General features: G+C 36.1%; 5 protein-coding genes across 10 annotated transcripts in view; 3 read left to right on the top strand and 2 right to left on the bottom strand.

The window, feature by feature from the left end:
- The first annotated feature begins 526 nt into the window (after positions 1-526).
- ana1 (anastral spindle 1) lies at positions 527-5,592 on the top strand. The gene is made up of 6 exons (XM_066287163.1): positions 527-1,285; positions 1,341-1,700; positions 1,758-2,113; positions 2,202-2,481; positions 2,574-2,712; positions 2,983-5,592. Exons 1-6 carry the CDS (start codon positions 731-733, stop codon positions 5,484-5,486), a joined length of 4,194 nt encoding a protein of 1,397 aa, XP_066143260.1. The 5' UTR covers positions 527-730; the 3' UTR covers positions 5,487-5,592.
- A 317-nt stretch (positions 5,593-5,909) lies between these two features.
- LOC136341969 (probable ATP-dependent RNA helicase DDX23) lies at positions 5,910-8,861 on the bottom strand. The gene is made up of 4 exons (XM_066287385.1): positions 7,177-8,861; positions 6,831-6,999; positions 6,381-6,775; positions 5,910-6,319 (listed from the first exon to the last, which is right to left on the bottom strand). The coding sequence occupies exons 1-4, from the start codon at positions 8,732-8,734 to the stop codon at positions 6,102-6,104; spliced, it is 2,340 nt and encodes a 779-aa protein (XP_066143482.1). The 5' UTR covers positions 8,735-8,861; the 3' UTR covers positions 5,910-6,101.
- A 345-nt stretch (positions 8,862-9,206) lies between these two features.
- On the top strand, positions 9,207-13,385 carry LOC136341967 (golgin subfamily A member 2-like). Of its 2 annotated transcripts, none has more exons than XM_066287381.1 (5): positions 9,207-9,735; positions 9,892-11,286; positions 11,426-11,639; positions 11,884-12,329; positions 12,384-13,385. In XM_066287381.1, exons 1-5 carry the CDS (start codon positions 9,682-9,684, stop codon positions 13,302-13,304), a joined length of 3,030 nt encoding a protein of 1,009 aa, XP_066143478.1. In that variant the 5' UTR covers positions 9,207-9,681; the 3' UTR covers positions 13,305-13,385. The 2 variants fall into 2 exon arrangements, with proteins under 2 accessions (XP_066143478.1, XP_066143477.1); XM_066287380.1 differs by having other exon boundaries at positions 11,854-12,329.
- A 515-nt stretch (positions 13,386-13,900) lies between these two features.
- Glut4EF (Glucose transporter 4 enhancer factor) overlaps positions 13,901-21,452 on the bottom strand; it is a 49,268-nt gene continuing 41,716 nt past the window's right edge. The window contains exons 6-7 of one of the 2 annotated variants that reach the window (XM_066287404.1): positions 20,378-20,478; positions 13,901-17,096 (exon numbers count right to left, since the gene is read on the bottom strand). In XM_066287404.1, the coding sequence (XP_066143501.1) occupies positions 16,739-17,096; positions 20,378-20,478 (459 nt within the window). In that variant the 3' untranslated portion in view covers positions 13,901-16,738. The remainder of the gene's footprint in view (positions 17,097-20,377; positions 20,479-21,452) is intronic. The other variant, XM_066287405.1, reaches the window with a different exon arrangement.
- LOC136341984 (uncharacterized) overlaps positions 18,789-21,452 on the top strand; it is a 305,269-nt gene continuing 302,605 nt past the window's right edge. For all 4 annotated transcript variants that reach the window (XM_066287414.1, XM_066287417.1, XM_066287416.1 and 1 more), the window contains exon 1: positions 18,789-18,997. In XM_066287414.1, the coding sequence (XP_066143511.1) occupies positions 18,995-18,997 (3 nt within the window). In that variant the 5' untranslated portion in view covers positions 18,789-18,994. The remainder of the gene's footprint in view (positions 18,998-21,452) is intronic.

The following is a 21,452-nucleotide window of genomic DNA, read 5'->3' as shown; positions in this document are numbered from 1 at the left end:
TATGTGTAAATCAAGCGAGAAACACAGTTTCTAGGCAGTGCAGAATTACAAACAATTTGTTTCAATAAAATTTACAAATGGAAAGTTTTAGACCCCCAACGATGAGTGATTGCAACTAGGGAAAACCTATTTCAGTTTGAAACTGACAGTGAAGAATGAAGAAATAAAACAGATTTGTGAGGAAACTTTATTTATAAAACACCTATTTACAAATATACAGGATATTAAACATTCAGATTTTATATGATACTTTCCGGACCAAAAACTGGACATTGTCCGATTCGAAAGATTTTCCAGATGTATAGTGCGGTGCCAAGTATTGTTAGAATTTTTTTATGAATTAGTTAAATTTTTATCTAAATTGCAATCTGTTGCAGTAATTTTTCTTATGAAAATTCGCACTTCAAATGATTTTAATAACGCGCAATACAACTGCCCTACCACACAGCGTTGCCACTTCGCAGTTCATGCACAGTAAACATATTCCTTTTTGGCGTTTCCCCGTCAAAAATGATATACCTTTAGCTACCCATTAGTGTCATCCGCGTCATAAAAATGTTGTTTGTTTTGTTGTCATGATGAAAATTAATAAATTCCTGAATTTAATTATAAAAATTTCAAACTTTCAAAGCTTGAAAATACAACTTTCTTGACCTAAGAATACTCTCTACCTCATACTCCACAAGTCTCACATAAAACTTTAAATAAAACCATTGAGTAATCACCCGAAATGTCCATTAATGTAACGGTCACTGGAAACCCTGTAAGTATTAAAAGAGGCAAAATGGTCACCTCAGGAGATCCTCAAGAAGCAAAGAAAGAATTCGACAAACGGCGATTGTTGAGATTAGAACAAGTCAGGCAACAATCCAAAGAGCAAGCTGAGAAGGTCAGAAAAAAAGTGCAAAGAGAAAAAAAACGCCAGCTAGGGCAAATTGAGAAGGAAGGCAAGGAGCAACTTAAAAACTGGCAAAACCGAAAACTACTTGAGCTTCACAATCAATATCTGGACGCTCTTGATGAAATAGGAATAGGACATAAAGAAGCAGAGAAGTATGCGGATGAGAGTGAAATTCTGGAAAATCAAAAACTGAAAAATGAAGAAATTACCAAAGCTAGAGGCAAGTCAGCTGGAACTAAACTACAAGTCCAAAAGAATGAGCAAAATTTTAAACAAGCTGTTCCACTGCAGCACAAAAAACTTGTCAGAGACATTGAAAATACTAGAGCTGCCATGGTCTGCTCTATGAAGCGTAAGAGCCCTAAGAAGCATGGATTATCAAAGGTACCCTTTTGTTATTCCTTTCATTTTTAATTTACTTATAAAACAACATTTTTAGATCAAAAAGAACAAACCATCTAGTGCAGATATTAACATAAGTATTCCTGAAGATTCAGACTTTTGTGAGGCTTCAAACTCGGACTCCTCAAAGCATTTGCCAAATATTCAAGAGGAAACTACAGATAATGACAGTGAAGGATTTTGTGAATGTTCCTCAGACAGCTCAGAAGTTCCTCCAAAGGAAGTTGAAAAGACTTATCAAGATGCAGCTGAGGAGCGCAAGAGATTAATTGAAGATTTTAGGAATAAACCAAAATTGGTTGCAGAAAACACTAGAATCTCAGATAGAATAAAGCAGAGACGTTTTATGGCTGCAGAACCAGATTTTTGTGATTTGCTTGATGACCCCATGCCTCAGGTTAGTGATTACAATTGAAAGTAATTTTAATAGGTGTAAAGGATTTTATTATTGTAGGTGTTTGAGGGTTCAAAATTTGCAAAAGCAGACTCAGCATTTGTAATTAAAGCTCCAAAGGATGCCCTAGAGCTTAGCAGTGAAGACTGCATTTGCACTAAAAGACACACTAAATGCCCTTGCATGGATAATATGGTAAAATCAGCAGCAGTGCAAACTGATGTAACTGAGAAAAAGAGTTGCAAGTGTGAATTTAAAAGTCTGACTAAAAATGATTCTTGTATTATAAACAAAGAGCTAAGGCAACAGCAAAACATCCCTGTGAAGCCACCAGTGATGTTGAAAGAAACAAAAATAATGACTAGGAAAGTGTGTGGAGGAGAGGAGAAAGTTAGGCATTATGATTATCAAAACAGGTTAGTAGGCAATTGGCAACTTCTTTTTATCTTTAGAGGAAAAATCAATTGAACATATATAGCAGAGATTATAAATGATTCTTTACAGGTTCACTAGTGATAAACCCTCCATATCACAAGTTGGACGCATAGACTCTGAAAGTATTGAAGTAATGCCTAATATATCTTCAGAAAGAGAGCGGATTGAGAAAATGAAACAACGAGACAGAGAAGCTGTAGAACGCGGCAATAAAGCCCTAGAAAGAGAACGTGTTCGTAGGGATTATGAAGAACTAATGAAGCAGCTGCCAATGTTACAACGCAAGGAACATATTTCTCGAATTGGAAATGATAGGCCTGAATACCACATGTCAGATGAGAGGCTAAAGGTAATGACTAGCTCATTTTATTTTGAGATTCGTTAAACATTTCAGAGGGCTTGCTATTGCACATAAATCTTTTGTTCATATTCTATTTTAAGGAGCGTGCGCAGGAGCGACAAAATAGATTAGAAAATGCCTATTTGCAAGCAATACCCGATCTAAAACCGCGTATTGTCACGATCCCTCGACGCAAGCCTGAAGATATTGAATCAAATGAGCCCTTTAAGATTATCGATCGTAAGTAATTATCTTGTAATTTTATTTTGAAGTGATGCTCAATCACCTCAAAAAAATTGATTACACCAAAAATACATTGTTGCATAAGAGAATTTTCTTTCCATATATGTACAAATTAATTATCGAGTAAACTCTTACCGTATTAATAAAAATAAGTCATTAAAACTATCAATTGATAAATTGTTTAAAAAATCGAATCTTTCTCATTTAAAACATTTATTATGGTGTATTTAATCATTTCCTAGAAATAAACAAACATCCTGTATTTAGGTGACGATCCCAGGTCATTAAAATTGGGTAAATGGGATACGGACTTCCCTCCGAAAACCATGTTTTCGGCTGAAGAAGTCCAAGAAATTATCAAAGCGTTCACAGTCCAAAAACCAGAAGACAGTAAGGAGAAGCTGAAACAATTGTTGAAGAGCTTGAAGCTTCAGAAGGAGCAGTTGATTAACGAAATTAAAGCGCTGCCCAAAGATGATAGTATTGATGCCTTGCTGGGAGATTTGCCTTCGTTTAGCGACAACAGGGAAGAGGAAAAACCTAAAAAAGGGAAAGAGAACAAAAGGAGAAGAGTGGAAGATAATAATTCTAGCAACACTTCTGAGGATAGTCAGAAAAACAAAGAGAAGCAAACTAAAATGCCAAAGCATAAAAAGGCGAGGAAGTCCAGATCAAAGGTGTTAGTTTTGCAGAACACTAGTACTCAAACTACTCCAAAATCTACTAAAGAACAATCATCCTCTACCTTGCTTAAGAGTGAAGCACCAAAAAAAGAGTTCAAAGATGTGAAGATATGCACAAGAACCCATGTACCTTGTGACTGCGATACCAGACCTTCGTCAGAGGAAATTTGCAAGATTTTGATTAAGCTTGGAGAGGAGAATAAAGGGGCTAAAGTAGAAGTGTTGCCAGGGAAAGAGGAGCTACCTCCTAAAAGTGAGAGTATGGTTCAAAAAACTTTAAAAGATAAGCCAAAAAAAATTGATGAAACACCTAGGAACATTGAAAACGTTACAGAAAAAAAACCATTTAAAATATATGAAAAAGAAAACTCGGTTCCCAGCGAGAAAAAAAAACATATTGGGAAATCTACCACCAGCAAGAGTTGTGAGGCATCTTGGAAGGAGCAACTGAGCAAAAATTCCACAGCGACTTCCAGTACGTCTTACTATAGTCCTCCGGACTACACTAAGCCAGGCACCTCAGAAACTAGTTCTAGCCTGTACAATTTGAGAAAAAAAACGCAACAAACCAATATACCTAATGATCAGCTACTAAACTACATCAAACGCTTACTAACCATGTCCAAGAATACCATTGATGATCTAGGAGCGTCTTCCAGTGATGTACAAACTCCTAGTCAAAGCGTCATCGAGATGGAAACAAATCACCCTTTGGCAGCAGTTGAAAACGTTCTTAAACAGGTCAACGATTTGACTCTTGAAGGGACAATCGCCCCATTGAATTCTTCTACAGAGACTTCGGGAAAATCCAACGTTGGCACAACTCCAGAGGCTGAGAAAATCACCACGGAGCTTTTGTCTCAATACGCCAATGTAACTGATTCATGCATCAAGCGTATCGCCAATTTGGCCGCGATGATTGAGCAATTAAGACGGGAGAAAATTCAAATGATTGCAAGTCCCCCCTTAATTAGCCCAATTTTTAGTGACGATAAAGACAATAGCTCCACGAAATACTTTGAATTTCCCCCCACTGGGGACAAGTTAAAAGAGACGAGTTCAACTGCGAGCATGGACGAAGAGGAGCTAAATAAAAGGCTTCTGGAAATTGACATGAGTTTGGCGGAGAAGTTACGGGAATTCAGACAGGTCCAAGCTCAATCTGAGGCTGAAGAAGAACAGCTAGACCAACAATTTGTTGATCGCTTGCAGCGGCTCATACATCAGCAGGAACCTCAGAAAGACTTACAGCCTGGAAAACCCTTTGTGCAATTCCTTGTGGACATTCCTAAACTGCCGATTCTAGAACCAGAGCCCGAAGGTTATAATGATGCAAAACGACGACCTCCTCCCTCCAAGGGCCTCATCACAGCCAAGAAATTCAACGGTAACATTTCCCTGATGCCTCATGAGCTATCCACCATTGCAGAAGCCGATAGTCAATTATCAAATAAAGTAAGCCCCAATACTTCGAAGTTAAACATGAAGGAAGCCGTTGCAGAGGCTTCATTGCAGTCAGATTCCAGCAAATCGTTGACTTGCATCGAAAGTACTTGCACTAATATTGGCACCTCCATATTAACCTCAAGTTCGAGCGGCAGCGACATGAAAAGCATCGAAACCATGTTGAAAAGTATCGGCATGGAATGGGCCATTCCCACCTTACACAAAACGCAAGAGGCTTTAGCTTTGACCTCTAGTTCCAGTGATTTGAGCTTGAAGGAGAAGAAAAGTTCACGAACGAGTGCCAGTGAACTGAGTTTGAAAGAGTTTTTGAAGAAAAAACTAGAAAATAAAATATCTTCGAGTAGTTTGAATAAATCGGAGGCGAGTTCAGGAAGCTTCGTGCGAGATTGTTCAGAATTGTCGGCAATACAGGTAACTTCCAGTGCGGAGAAGACGAAGCAGCGCACTTCGACCCCGGTAATATCAAGTAAAAGTACCATGAACCAATCTAAAGAAGAACAACAGCAACTGTTTACGGGGGCTTCGGATATTTCCTCGGTGCGAAGCACCTCTGGAGAACAGTCTAAACAAACCTTTAGGAGTTTGGGCGAAGAATTGAGTAAAAGTTCTCCGTCCGACTGACATAATTTAATTGTAATAGTTGATGTTAATCATGATCACTGTTTGTTGATAGTAATTTTATAAGTGTTGTAGATCTATTTTGCAATATACCAATATTTTTACAGTATCTGCCATTTATATTATCTATACCAGAATCGTTCTAGACAATTTCCAAAATAATTTTATTCAGTAAATTATTCTGTTCTCACCAACTTGCAGCTTAAATTGTGAAGAATCAGTGAAATCTCTACGACGGACTTCCAAAAACAAAAGTCGCTAAAGATGCGACCGTATTAACGGAAAATTTTGAGACTGATCACAACCTAAAAGTCTCTAATAGTGATGAATTTAAATTCTAGTGCGATATTCAACTTGTTATTTGAAAACGAACTATCATTTATTTTATGTTCGAACAATGTATAGGATACATTCTAATAAAACAACTTATAGAATTTAGGTTTATTTTTTAATAAGACAACTTACAGCAATGCAAACAGAAATTTGTGTTATAGCCCTTTAATAATCTTTAACTCTTTCAAACGATCTTTTCTGAACCAAATGTCAATTAGCTACAGCTTTTTCAAGGATCAGCAAAAAGAAAACAATATTCTAATATATATACATAACCTAATTATTTTATGCAAAAATCATTTCATCTCGGCGTCTCTTGGGTTGATTGGGCTTGTTCTGGCATTCTGCATGGTTCATGAGTTCAGGCGGACACGTGGAAACCGGTGACGAAAGTAGCATTTGCTTCAAGTCATAGAACAAAGCTGAATCGTCGTTAGTACAGAAACTGACTGCAACTCCGGTTTTGCCTGCGCGACCGGTACGTCCTATGCGATGCGTATAATCTGCAGAAAAGAAATTAGATAACATTGGCTTACATTAAAAAAAAATAAATTGATGATTTACCTTCAATGGTCTTGGCCATATCGTAATTGATAACCATTGAGACATCCTTAATATCTATACCTCTTCCAGCTACATCAGTTGCAACCAATATGTCCTTGGCACCTGACTTAAGACTGGCCAAAGCATATTCTCTTTGTTCTTGCCCTTTACCACCATGCAACGTACACGCGTTGTAGCCAAGTTTCTCCAGACCTTTCGCCAACACATCTGCACCCTTCTTTTGGTTAACGAATATAATGATTGGTGGATCCACCCCTTTTGAAAGATACTCCATGAGTTTCCTTCTCTTGTCATTTTCACCAACAATATGGACAATTTGTTCAACTCTTTCAGTTGGCTTGCCTATGGAGCCTATGTATACCACTGCTGGTCTTCGAAGATAAGTTCTTGCTAATCTAAATGTAAAGATAATTACATTTATAAATAATTAAAAGCCAGCAAACTGCTTGCCTTTCAACAGCTGGAGGCATAGTGGCAGTAAACATCACCGTTTGCCTGTACTTCTTTCGGCTGTTGTAGTTGGCCAGTAGTATTTTGCTGTCTTCAGCATCATCATTGTCTGGCTTCAAATTAGATACAGGCATGTATTCCAAGATTTTTTGCACATCAGGTTCAAATCCTATTTAAATAGTAATATTTACAGTTCTTTATTTGCTTGTTGTGATAGTTTGAGGCTATCTACAACTAATATTATGAATACATAGTTTGAAGCAGAATGCTCATACTATAGACCTTCATACAGTAACTATTATTTGTTGACTTTAATTAGTTGCATAACAATGAAACAAAAACTCACCTAAATCTATCATCCTATCAGCTTCATCCAACACAATATAAGTACATTGGTTGAGAACCAAGTACCTGTTCTCTAGGACATCTATCAATCGTCCAGGAGTAGCAATGACAATCTCACATCCCATCCTCAACCTGAAACCTTGCTCCTCTCTGCTCAAACCTCCCACAACAACCACTGTCCTAATTCCCAGTGGTTGTCCAAATTTCACTGTTTCTTCTTCAATTTGCTGGGCTAATTCACGAGTAGGAGCCAATATTATTGCATAAGGGCCTTGATCAGCAACCTCATTTCGCTCAATTTTTGGTAGAGATTGGATCCATGACAAAAGGGGGATAAGAAAAGCTAGAGTTTTTCCGGAACCTGTTTCTGCTACACCAATGATATCTCGGTTTTGCATTCCAATAGGAATGGCTTGCCTTTGAATGGGAGTGGGATCTTTATAACCAATCTTGTCAACAATTTCCTGCAGATCTTTATGAATTCCTGATTCTGACCAGGAACGAATTGGTTCTGGAATTTTTCCACCTTTTATGGTTATATTGTAGTCTTCTCGGAATATTCGCCAATCTCTCTCAGTCATTTCATCCTTATCTTTTTCAGACCAGTGCCGGTCATCCCACAACTGCTTCTCTTCTTTTCGCTTCACCTTCTTTAGCCTGACCTTCTCCTGTGCCTTTTCAGCCTCAGTCCTACGAGTCTCCAACAGCTCTCCATAGAATTTACTTTGATCTCTTTTTTGGGCTTTAATGTCAATACCTGCTAAGTTTCCTCTTCCAAAGAATTGGACTTGATGTTTCTCCTTATATAAGGGATTGTAATCTAATGACGTGTCCTCACCTGCATCCCAGTCAAAAACAAATTTTCTGTCATTCAGCCTTCTTACCCTACGTTTCTTCTTAATCAATCCTAAGTAACGTTCCTTTATTGCATCTTGTTCCTTTTCCTTGTCCTTATCTTTCTGTTTTTCTTCCTCCCTTTCTCGGTCCCTAGCTCTCCTATCTCTATCTCTATCATCTTTTTTTTCCTCTTGCCGGGTCACCTGCATCGTTTGTATGATTTTTCGTTCTTCATCCTGTACTTTTTTCTGTCGCTCTACCTCTTCTTGGCGTCGTTTCAAGGCTTCAGCAGCCCTTTGCTCTTTAGTTAAAAATATTGGCTTGCTTTTTGTTGCCTCTTCAGCTTTCTTTTTTGCAAGCAACTCTTCTAGCGACAAAGGCTCCCTCTTTACAGCAGCTTCGTCCTTGATTTCAGATTTGGTGTCTGGTTTTATTTCAGACACCTCAGGAGGTGGTGATTTTCTAGTGTCTTTGGCTTTTTTATCTTCCTTCCGATCTCTATCACTCTTGTACTTGTCCTTATTTTCTTTTTCATATTTATCGTCTCTCTCTCGCCTATCGTCTCTAAGATCTCGACGATCGTACCTGTCCCTAGACCTAGACCTGTGCCTTTTATATCCTCGTTCTTTGCTTTTCGAACGAGATCGCCTCAGTCGTTTGTTGTCCCTGTCTTTTTCCATGCGATCTTTGCTGCGAGAGCGACGTTTCTTGTCGTTACCCATTCTAACGATGATTTCAAGAATAGAAAATAGGATTTTCTTTACTTTTTAAATGCAAAACTGGCATAAATACTTATAACCATTCCGTTTTTTCGATTAACCCAAACATAACTCTGAGGGCTACCTTTGTCAAAATGTCATCATTAAATAACCTCAATACGCTAAGCTATGAAGTATGGAGCGGCAACATCAGATGAAAAAGTTGTTCAGTCACTTAGCTATTTTTTATATATATATATATATATCCGATACTTGGATGGTACTGTTCAAAAACACAACAATATTTATTTATATTTAGCTTAGTTTATTGATTTTCTTCGTCAGTACTATAATACATAATGGTTAACGGATAATGAGTAAGAGAAGAATAAATGAAAAAGCGCTGTTGCCTCGTTTTTTCATGGCTTACATTCATGTTGTCAAACGAATATTTACAACAAGGTGTTGTTTCACTTTTCAATGCATTTTCTCACAACTATTAGTGAGATAAAAGCTGTAAATACGCGAAATATAGAGTCAACAATTTACAAATGGAGTTATAAAAGCTTAATTAATCCAAAACTAAATTTTCAGAGAATTGTAATAATGAAAATATAAAATTAATGTTATGAATTATTAAAAAAACTAACGCTTTAAGAAGAAAAAATATTATGATTAAGTGAGAAATTTAAATAAAATTCGTTTTTCATATGACAATGACAGTGACACGTAAGATTTATTGGAGGTGACGTTAGTATGTCGAGTTTTACAAAATTATCCTTAAAATGCAAAATAAAAATAAAAAAATCCTATTATTTTCCTTGTAATCCCTTGATTTACATATTTCTAGAGAGTTTATAGTAATTCATTAATCACTAACAGCTTTAGCTATTTTTCCACTTAATAAACAAGTACGTAAATAAGAAAAAAGAACATTTCAGCCTCTTGATACCCGCAAAAAATTTATTATCATGGCAGATGTTACAGCAGATAAAAGGCTGAAATTGGCAAATACCAAAAAACGGGTAAGTTGAATGCCTATTCAGCATCCAACCTTTTATCTTAGTTGCGCAAAATCTGCTTCCATGTCAGTAAAAAGCTTTCACAAAAATTTATTTAGCAAATATGTGTACAGCCACATCATCTATATCATGTCATTTGCGCCTTTTATTTTCTTTTAGTTCAAAGAACTGCAGGAATTAAAAAAAAAAAGAAATGAAGGTAACACTCCAAAAGCCTTATTAAATCAATGTAATTCAAATGAATCGAGCACCAGAACCACTCCTATTGAGGCCATTGCTGTTGACTTTCTTAGTCCTCTGGAACCTCCTGCAGACTCATTTGGTTCTGAAATCAAAGAATCCATTCTGACTGAGGAACCTGCAACGCTCCCCAATTACTTCTCTGATGTAACCACCCCTGCTGCCTTTTTTGACAACATACCATCCAACAACAATGTTGCAGAAACTAAACCTTATAATGAAGAAAGTAGTCACTTGTTAACATACTTTAATACATCACAAGAAGAGGAAAATAATGAAGCCATAGGCATGCCTAGATATTTTGATAACACAACTTATAATGCTGAATTTATGGGCCAACCCTACTCAGGCAATGAGGACTATAAGCTTTTTCCTAAGGCAAAGGAAGTGGACACTATTAGGGCAGTTCCACAAGTAGTAGAAGATAAAGATGTTGTGTGTCAAAATTATCCAGAGATAGAGGCAAATGAAGCAAACTTAAAAGAGTTTGCAAAAACTGCTGCCAATAATAAGTGTTACCCATCAATGCAATACAACGAAGACCTTTTAGTTTCACCAACTGACAATGAAAAATTGTTTGATTATTTAGGAGCCAGTGGCACTTCTCAAGCTGTAAAAGAAGATATTTGCACCACAAACGATCAAATTGACACATCCACTATTGAAGCCAAGTGGGAAGTGCAACATTCAAATGTAGAAAGTTTAAAACAGCTATCAGACCAATTGGCTCAAATGATTGAGCCTAGTTATGAATATTCAGCAAATGGTATTACAGATTTAGAGAAACGAAATATTGAACTTGCAGCCAATTTGGAAACTGAAAAATTACAGTCAGAGCAATTGAGAACTATCAACAATCAATTGCAATCCCGAATTCTTCAGCTGGAAGCTGAACCTCTGATCAAAACAGATTTGCATAGTTCTCAGGAAATTGCTCAACTAAAGGGTGACTTGCAAAATCATCTGCAAACAATTGGGCTTCTTGTAGCTGAGAAAACTGAGCTCTCCTCAAATCTGAGTCAATATGAAATGACCTGTAAGCAGAAAACTACTGATTGTGAGGAACTGCAAGCCAGATTAAAAGCATCAAGGAGCCGGGTAGCCGATATGGAAAGAGAGTTGAATAGTTTAAAGTCTGAAAAGCTCAGATCAGAAAGTTTGGGTGAACAATATAGCAGTGCTTTGGACAATTTAAGGCAAGAGTACATTGTATTGAAAGAACAGAAGGATGAATTGGCACAAGATTTGCTGGAGGTTAGGGAGAAGCTAAAGAACACAGAAGAAGAAAATGTTAAGTGGCTGGAAGAGAATAAAGTGAGTATTTGTTTACACTGTTTTAGATCAAGCAAATAATTTTTGACTGATATGAAGTATCCAATTTAAGTGGAAAAATTAATAAGATTTTGTGATAACAGTTTTACATATTTTACTGTTATCATCCAATATATTTTAGGGCATCAAAAACAAGCTTGCTTTGGCTGAAGTGAAAATCCAGCAACTTGCTTCTGGAGGAGCTTTGGGGGTTGACCCCCAAATTGAACAATTGACACAGGAAAAATTCTCACTAGAGAGTAAAATAATGAATCTTAATCAAATGCTTCAATCAACAATAAAGGAAAGAGATGAATCTACATTTAAATATCAACAATATGCCCAGCAACTCAATGGTTAATATTTACTTAGTATCTGAAGACCTGTCTTTGCAGAAACAACATTCAGTGTCAAGTTGTACAACTGTTTCTTGTCTTTCTTAATGTTTATGTCCTTTTCAATATAAGTTGACATAGTGTCTATATCAAAGTCTTTCTAGAAACATACCAACAATGACAAATATTGCTTCTGTATGAACTGGTCTTTATATTTATAATAGTTTATTTCCAGCCCAAGTCATCAATTTGTTTTTGAAACTAGAACAACTCCAACAAGACAAAGAGAAATTGCTACAGCAAGAGCAAGATAGGATTAAACACATTGGTGCCTTAGAAAAGCAGTTGCAAGGCTTACAGAATGAACAAGTCGCGTTTGCAACTCGCAGTTCCAGTTCTATAGAGCTAAAAAATGATTTAGAAAAGTCTCGCGAGTTGTGCGTTCAAATGCAGATTGAAAAAACTGCAGTTGAAGAGAATTATACTAAAGTGTGCAATGAGAAAGATTTACTCTTAAAAGAGTTGGATGCCAAAACTGACTCCATTGCCCACCTAGAAAGTTTGGTAGAGCAGTTAGAAGGCAATCAGCCCGACAGTGTAAAATTATTGGCGACCATGGAGAGCGACAAAGTGGCTGCTTCCATGGCAATCCAGCAGAACAAGGAGCTGAAGCTGCAGTTAGAGGGTATGCAAGAGGTGGTAATGAAGATGGTAAGTATAATAAAGATATTACTGTATTTCTTGTTTTTTTAATGAATTTCTTAGGATAATGATAAAGTGGAGTTGACAGAGAACTTGAAGGCACAACAGCAAACCAATAAGGAATTACTGGAAAAACTCCAAAAAACCGAAACAACGCTTCACTCAATGGCCGACGCAATCGAAATAAAAGACCATGAGCTTTTGAAGCTACGCGAGTCATCAGAAAATATGACTCGTCAGGCATTACAACACGAACAATTAGAGGATCGGTTGAGGCATTACGAAGCCCATGATAATTCCGCTCACATTCTACAACAAGAACTTCTAGAAGCCAGACAAACCATCGCAAAACTAAGAGAGGAGTCAAAGCAGACAGAAGAAGGTGTAGATTTGCAAGAAGCCAGAGAGAAGATCACGCAGTTGTCCAATGAGGTCAATAGACTCAGAATTGGCAGTGACGAAGTAGTCGAAGAAATTGATACTAACGAAAACGTTCTAGATAAGGAAAATGTTATGAAGTATTTGGAAGAGAAAGTGAAAAGGACGATGCAAGAGATAGCCGATTTGTCGGATGAAAAACAACGATTGGAGCACATAGTGTTGCAATTACAAGGGGAAACTGAGACCATAGGGGAATACGTGGCTTTATACCAGCATCAGAGGATGGTGTTGAAACAAAGAGCGCTGGAAAAAGACCACCAATTGAAGCAACTGGCCAATGATAGAGAGCAGGTGAAAGTAAAGCTGAATAAGCTAAACGAACTTATTAAGAAACTGGTACCAGTTGAAGTGGTTGAAGAGCATTCTAAGATGGAGGAGGAGGAAGGAGTTGGTGCTATTGTTACAAGTAAAATTGGAGATGATAAGGAGACTGCGGATGAAATTATTACGCTCCTTACAGAGATAAAGAGCAGTAATTTAGTCGAACCTGATGAGAGCTTTCATCACTGTCCTTGGTGTTCGGGACAATTGATTACAGTGTAAAATATAAATATATTTAAGAATAATTTTATATATTGTTTTATGTATAATTGGTGCTCATTATTAATACATTTATATCTTCAATTAGAGGTGTTTTATTTACGTAAATCATAATTAAAGTAATGAAGAAAATATCTTTAAGCTTATAGGGAATATTTTTGGATGGTTCAGGTCCTATTTGGCCAAAAAACAACAAAACAAAAGTTTGAATTTGTACAGTAGGAACGCTTTTTCTTGAAAATGTGGCGACACAATATTGCCTATTTTATTACTACATGACTATTATATCGATTATGAATATAGTACTGTTTTGAATGGGGTGGAGTATGAAAAATTGCTCGTTCTTTAGGGGAAAAAATTAGTCAAGCCTATTACTTCTATATATTATCTTAAAAAACAAATTTAGTTCATTTTAAATAAACAAAAAAATATTAGCCAAGCAATACCCCACAGGAGACCAATCTGTGCGAAAAAGACAGAGTGTTACCATCATCTATGGTTAACTGCACCAATCCCTCCAGGAGTTCAATAATTAGTGTTTTTTCTGTGCTATTCTCAAAAACATCGGAATTGTTTAAAACCAAAGAAAAGAACACACATTTATATGATAATAGATACGCTTTATTTAATAAATTTTAATCAAAAAGTTCGCTCTCTTTACGACGATAATATACTTATTAACTCTGATTATACACACTTATCGATATTTTCCAACTTATTAAAACTTAATGTCTTATTTCGACTTACAAAGTAATTACGTTTTATGTATAGAAATGATCTGTCTAAAATATGGTTCTCTATAGGTATAGCGACTTATAAATCTATATGTATAGACATGTAATGTAAAACTTAACAATAAATTAACGTTACAAAATACAGAAGGTATAATAATGTATATGAATACTCTGAAAAATAAATTATCTAAAATAAAGAAACGTACAGCGCGTGCGGGTTTTGGTATTCTGTGGGGATTGTAATGATATCATACAATTCAGTGCGTCATTATCTCTTCAAAAAGAAAATCTATAATATTTTTTTGGAACTCACTATCATAACAAAATCCTGTATGTATAGAATTGCTTTTAAAGGAAAAATCAATGCCAAATTCGGAAATATTAATTCTACAATAGCGTACGGTACAATTTTAAAATATTGTTCTTGACGCATTCGAAGGTCTATAAAATCCATCAAATTTCAATAAAACTGCCAAATAAACAATAAGATAAAATGAGGTAGTCTTTTGGAAAATATTGCAAAATTAGGCTCGTTTGGGTGTAATAATTAATTATAACGGCCGAAGATTAAAGAAGTGAAAGACCTGAATGCTTACTACCTTAACAAATATATTATGTACAGGGTAGTTCACGTAAGATGGTTCAATACATTATCTCAAAGAACTGAGGGGTTTAGAAAAAAGTTTAATATAAGAATTATTCAGTTTCTTATGGATAAACAAAAATTCGATGTTAAGCGTAGTCCTGGAAATCACGGCATGAAGAAAATGATTGTTCTTAAATGGAATCCCTCTATTTTGTTATATATATATATATATATTTAAAAGCAGAGTGTTCCAAAATAGTGTTTGAGGCACTTGAACTGTGGAAAGTTTCGACATTTTTTCACACCCTGTATACAATTTCTCGAAAATTAAATATATATTCTAGAAGCACCATTTGCTTTTAACTGAACAAATTTTCAAACGATTCAATTAATTCTTTGCAAATTTACTGACAATTTGAGAAGGTTGTTTTTTCGTCGGTTTTCACTTTAAATTCAATTGACCTTAAAACTGGTTAACGTTTTTCATATTTTGTAGTAACAAAAAATTATCATAATTACAAGCAGGAAACGTATACGTAACAAAACATAGCACAATCCATTTAAAAAAATGTATTTTTGTCACGCCACAATTTTCTGGACCAAACCTGAATTAACCTAAACCACCTTGTAGATTCCGAAATATTAAAATATCAAAATTTATTTAAAAAAATAAATAACTTTTATGTTAAACTTTTTTGTTTAAGTCTTGCGGTTTTTGAGATAAGGTAGTGGTCCATCTTGCATGTACAACTCAGTGTGGGTGGAGACTCAACATCATCCTTTCCTTTGATCCGATTGAGTATACTGACCGAAAATTTGGTTTCATCGATGAGAGCTTCAACAGAACAACTTTGTCATGAAGGGAACTCAAATAAATATAATCTTAATGTATTAACAAAAATATACACAAAAAGTAAAAACTACTCAACAATAATAAAATTAGAGGGAAATCTCACATTAAATTTAAAAACTTGAGCCTTTGCCCTTAATTATTTGTAAATTACTACTATACAAACACCGAAAGCCTTTCAGATTATTAAAATGGCAGTAAATTCACTTTTCTCGACTTATCCGAGTCTAGAGGCCGGATCGAGGGCCCCGCAAGAGTAAAGCACGACATACACAGAGAAGAGAGGAAAGAGTGCTCTAATATGGCTTCAATATACGTATGTATTTTGAGTTTCACCTTCAATATATTCTTTTTTAAGGTAAAGTAGCGCGACGTTCACAATATCATGTTTGAGATCGTCTTATACAGCAATAACTATAGGAGGAGGTTTTGGCCTATTCCGCGCATCGGCCAAAATCTGATCCTCTGAACCGAACACCATTACTATATTAAAACCCTTAATAATACGTACTGTTGGATCTTAACACTCATATTATTATTTGTCATTTAATCTCAACTGGGAGGCAACAATAATATAACTACAAAACCATTACACGACTAAGATGATAATGACCGTAATAATAGATGTAAAAATAACGAATAAACACGATAAAACATGCTTAAAATACTAATACAAAAATGATTGCTTAAACGGTATATATATTCAAAAAACGTTTGTCCAGTCGATATTTTTTAGCTCAGGAAGATTCTAGTGCTAAACTTCAGTCTCGAATGGACGTCTGATGGTCAGTGCGCATGTCCATTTTAACCAAAACCTCTTTAATTTGGCAGTGTCAGGCTGCTTAAGTAAGTACCCTCCATAAAACGAATGTCTCCATATCATAACCCATTGCAAATTATTTTCTTGTGGTGCATTATAATAAGCCTGACTATTGCTTTTTTTATTGTTATATTGTATTTTAGGCCCAAGAACTAATAAGTGTCTGTCCTGACAAATCAAACGAGTGTAAGAGCGTCTGCCCCAAGTGATTATAGTGTCTTATGGCTAGTAACACAGAAATATCACACGAATCTTCAGCTCTTACACTCCTAGGTATGGTCGGTTTCATCTGGGGCTAGTCGCAAGGACCCAAAAACCTCCTCTTCCTGGCTAAGTACCTTACAACGACACGGAAAATAAGTCTCTTGTACTTTAGTCGGTTTGAGATCGGGGGCTCCCGGCCCCGTTTACAAAATATGGTAAAGAACACATGAACAAAGACCCCGTTCAGTCTCCGAAGCGCGAGCAGGCCTTCTTCCACTTACATTGGGTACACCATTGCTCTCTGTGGTCCATGCCGTAGACCTTTCTGCATTTCTTGTTTTCGCCTCGCACTCTGCGAGGCGAAATGGGCATTTTTGGGCTGTGGGGCCGCGGCGACAATTTCAGCAACTTGTGGGGACTTTGAGGAATGGGTGTGGGGCCGGACAATAGGCTCTGACGCATGTTACCTACCAGCTGACGCTGGTAATCCGGGTCCTCGTGAGGTGGACGAGCCATGTCACGATGGGACAGGGTCGGTGGTGGGCTCGTCAGGCCTAGTTCTATCTCCGTATAATAAAACTCCTCTTCTCTGGGTGAAACGCTGTAAAATAAAAGCATGACTCCATTAAATATTAATGCATCTTTTATTAGGTAATAGATAACTTAAAAAAAAAATTATTAACGGAACATATTTTCGGGCATTCAGGGTCAACCACGACAAGCTGAAGCATTAGCGTTTTCGGTGGTACCGGAATTCTCTACTATAACGGTCCAAGGCTATCAGAACGATGCCAACCTTGGATCCGAGCATGATTATTTTGTTTCGTATTACAAACATTTTAATCAGACAAGAGCAGTTTAAGTTGAAATTTCTACCCTTCCTGTGTGTTAGGTCCCTATAAGAGCCTTTTGCATGTTAGTCCTTTTCGATCACCCGCTTTAATTGAGACATTAGAAAACGAAGGTGGTTATATAAAATTCTGTGGAAAAAGTGTTGGAAACCATGTTGAGATTGGTGCGATGCTGGTCTTTTAATTTATGCAGTATGCATATGTGCAACAATGTGCGAGTAATATGTAACATACTTTCAACGCCAGACAGTCTACTAACCTACATAGTAGAAAATCGCTGTTAGCATCATTATATCGTCTATGACTTATATTGTTGTTTATGCAAAACCGGCAAATTGTTTACAAATTACGCAATCCTTTTGGATGAGCTCGTAAACGTTTGTTGCTACAACAGCCTTGGGAGCTGTTTAAGCGCTTACAAATTGGCAGGGGCGTGCCAAAAGTTAAATTTATGAATGCGGCGAGCTCGGATCAGAGGAACTCTCCTGATTGAATTCCCGGAGAAAACAAATAAATTATTGTATCCAAGAATCGATGAGCTTAAACATATTCTTTTTGCAGTTGAAAATAATTTTTTTCCATTTTCGCATTTGCTATTTGGACGTTGCTACTCGTCGCAGGTGACTCATGGTTGCAACTTTTGGTTTAATCCAAATAACACGAGCAGAAGTTATATATCAGATCACGATTGAATTTTGTAATAAAGACTTGAATATCATTAGAAGAGAATTTATTCACCATATTGTCAAGATTAAACTTTGAACTATAGAATCTTATTTCAAAAAACATTAGAAAATAATTTATTGGTTATAAAACTGTTTAATTTATTTATTTTGATATATACATTATGGTTAAAAATGTGAACACAAAATAAGATGGCATTAAAAGTGTTTTGTCAATAATAAATATGATTGTTTCGTGATGTGAAACCACGAAAGATACTGACCTCTTTTCCTCAAGGAGATCAAAAGAAAAATAACTACATATGTAATAGGGGAAGCAGTAAATAAATTAATAAATTTAAATTCTATCCATTGCTCTATTTATTGAATAATTACTTCCCACATCTGAAAAGCTATATATTCCAGGAAAAATCTGTGGTTGGTGTAACTCAAATATAAAATAAATTATCTTTACACAGCGAGACCTATTTTCATACATATTTAAGAAGAATTATTACAAAGTTAAAAAGTAATAAAGTTGATAATTCAAACGTTTAATGATATGAATAAACAAATAGGTAGGATACGATGTATTGTGGGTTGCCTATCTATATCTATCAAATGAGACATGAAGCAGATGCCGATTGTTCAATCGTGCAAAACCGTGAAATAAACATTCGCATTTCGAATACTGTTCTCTGATTGGCCAGTTGGTATACATTTTTTGTTTTTTTGCCTCCATCTTCCAGGAAAAAATACATTCCTTTGATGTTAGTTTTGACTCGGTTTTCGGTAACGATAAGTTTAATTTTTCTGCAAATAAATTGGACTAATTCCGAATTCTAATTTAATGTCTAAACATGGAAGTGTGCGTGCATTTTACGATTGTATGTAGGTGTTATTCGTAAGTTCGGGCTAGAACTTAAGACCGCTTTAATGGAACTTTTCTTGCCGATGCCGAAAAAACTCCCCTTTTGTGCTTCATCATGGTAAGTAAATAAAACAGTATCATTAGTATATCACAAGATGTTTTCTAATTCCTGCAGTGTTTTCCGTTGTTGTATTGTATATAGTTTACCTATTTGCTGATAATAGTGAATGTAAATATTCGTTATACCGCCATTTTGTGTTATGAAGTTATGCCCGTTAATAAAAGATGATCTTAAAGAAAACCAAAAATGGGTCTTGAAATATGAGAGACACATTTGAGATCAATTCCTCTGTTAGCAACATGAGTGGTGATAAATATGGTTTTATAACTCTCGTCCTTTAGTTGTACTGCCAAACATTTTGAAATAGGCATTAGTGAATTGCTTCATATAGGCTCCTCCATGTTTACGAATTTCTGTAATTAACGCTGTACATTTACGGTATAATATTTTCCGCCTAAAAATAGAAATTACAATGTTTTTACTTTAATTTAAACCTCACTTTACTTATTCTAAGCGGACTTACATTTTAGCCGAGGTCTGAAAACCCCTACGTCATAAATTGAGTATAAGGGGCGGATAGTGATCACGTGTCAAGCATAGATATTGCAATTGGTTAGCTGTAAACTGTTATGGTCACAGTCAACCGCACCAGACCAATCACAACATCCTGATCATATTGCATTAATGAAAAAAATCATACGTTAATGAAGAATGTTACGGTTTAAATCTCGTAATTTTTTTATTTACGTTACAAAATGTAACGATTGAGAGTGGCCTTATATAAAATGGCAAGTTATATAAATTTAATATGCTAAAAAAGAATAAAGAGATATTTGAATGTCTGAATATAACCCCATTTTTGTATACGGTTGTCGTTTGGGTTTAATTTGGTGTTTTAAAGCTTTGTGTTCTTTGTTTATCAACTTGGCGGTAAAAATTTGATGTTTTTAGAACTAAAATAGTGCTCCTGGGTGTTTATTATCAGTGGTGTTATTATTGTTGGAACAAAAGTTTTTAAACAGTCGGCGTAAAGAACCTGTAACTTATCTGCTATATATTAATTTTGAAAAGATGTCTGTGATGTGCATTAAAAGTTATGTGATTTGAATTATAAACATATGTATTTTTCCCCAGGAACTATTTCTCGGATTCAACATTGTGATCGTTGAAGTATCCGCTATGGGAAGTGTGTGTAACCATTATGCTTTTCAGTAATCTCGTAATTAATTTGACACACAAGTGCAACCATCGCGCAAAAGCAGCAAGTCATGCTTAGATTTGAAGTAATCGAATAAGTAGCACTCGTTTCGACCTCATCGGGACTCGTCAGAAAGTCCTAAGTGGTGTTAATGCACGATAATGAAATGTTTTGCCTTTTTGCTAGTTTTTTTTTACCAAGTTTTCTTTTCATTTTTAATTTTTATGCGTCACACTTACTTATGTTCGTTTCGCACATGGCTCTCGATATCATCGCAGGTGTTGGAGGATTTGGTACATCCTCTAAACGTGCACTGGAACACTACTCGGGTGACGTTCTGCTGAAACAAAAAAAAATCGTATGATAAAAAAATAAACTTATGTCTTTGTGTTGTCGCGTGATATTGATTAATGGATTCCACATTCCGCAACAACATTAAACAGGTGGCAACGTCGGCCCTGTGGAGCACTGGAGCCGCGTCCGACTCGCCCCAATGGAATCCCGTTGCAGGGGCCAAAATCGGGCAAATCCTTTGTCCTTGGCGGTTCACGTCCTTTGTTGCCGTTTTTGGCTTTGACATTTTGTTCTCCATTGCCCCGCATGAATGGTACTAAATTTGCATTATTATATTTTATTAAAGAGAGGAAGAGGCTATAAATTTGTGTCTGACGCCCCTTTGTATTGGAACTGTAAATTACGCTTTCGGGTTGACAGTTATGAGTGGCAGCTGACTGGCGTTCGTTCACTCGGGAAATGCATCACGCAATCATTTTTGGACAAGATTGTAGCTTGGGGACACGCAAAGCATTAAACAGGCGTGGTAGAGTTCAAAGTAACCCAGTACTGAAGATATAGAGAAAACTGTTATTGTTTCCAATTGCCTGGGTACCTGTTTGAGATAATCACCTATTTGTGTTGCAAAAGAAATATGATATATTCTAATAAACACAATTATATATTATTAATATATTATAATAATAAAAACGAATAAAACGTTGCGACGTACGCAACATTAGACAATCGTGTCACTAACACCATGGAATCAAAAATGATTATTGAAACGCCGTTTGTTAATGGAAACGACGACTTGGCAACGTTGTGGAAGCACGTGGGTTTGTCTATAAACATATCGACTGGTGGCTGAGCGTCATAGCGGTCTTCGATCCAGCGCTGCAACAGAGATGGAGAGCAAACAATATAGCGTCATCTCTATCCGTTGCGCTAGTTCTTTGTTTCAGGTCGCTGACTATTTGAAATTCCAAATGCAGCTCAATTTTTCAAATTGTCATCTTTGTCTTGCTTCGCTGTATATTA

The sequence above is a fragment of the Euwallacea fornicatus genome, chromosome 11 (genome assembly GCF_040115645.1).
Source record: "Euwallacea fornicatus isolate EFF26 chromosome 11, ASM4011564v1, whole genome shotgun sequence".
Lineage (NCBI taxonomy): Eukaryota > Metazoa > Arthropoda > Insecta > Coleoptera > Curculionidae > Euwallacea > Euwallacea fornicatus.
Note: the sequence above shows the minus strand (reverse complement) of the source record. Positions and strands in the feature narration are given on the sequence as shown.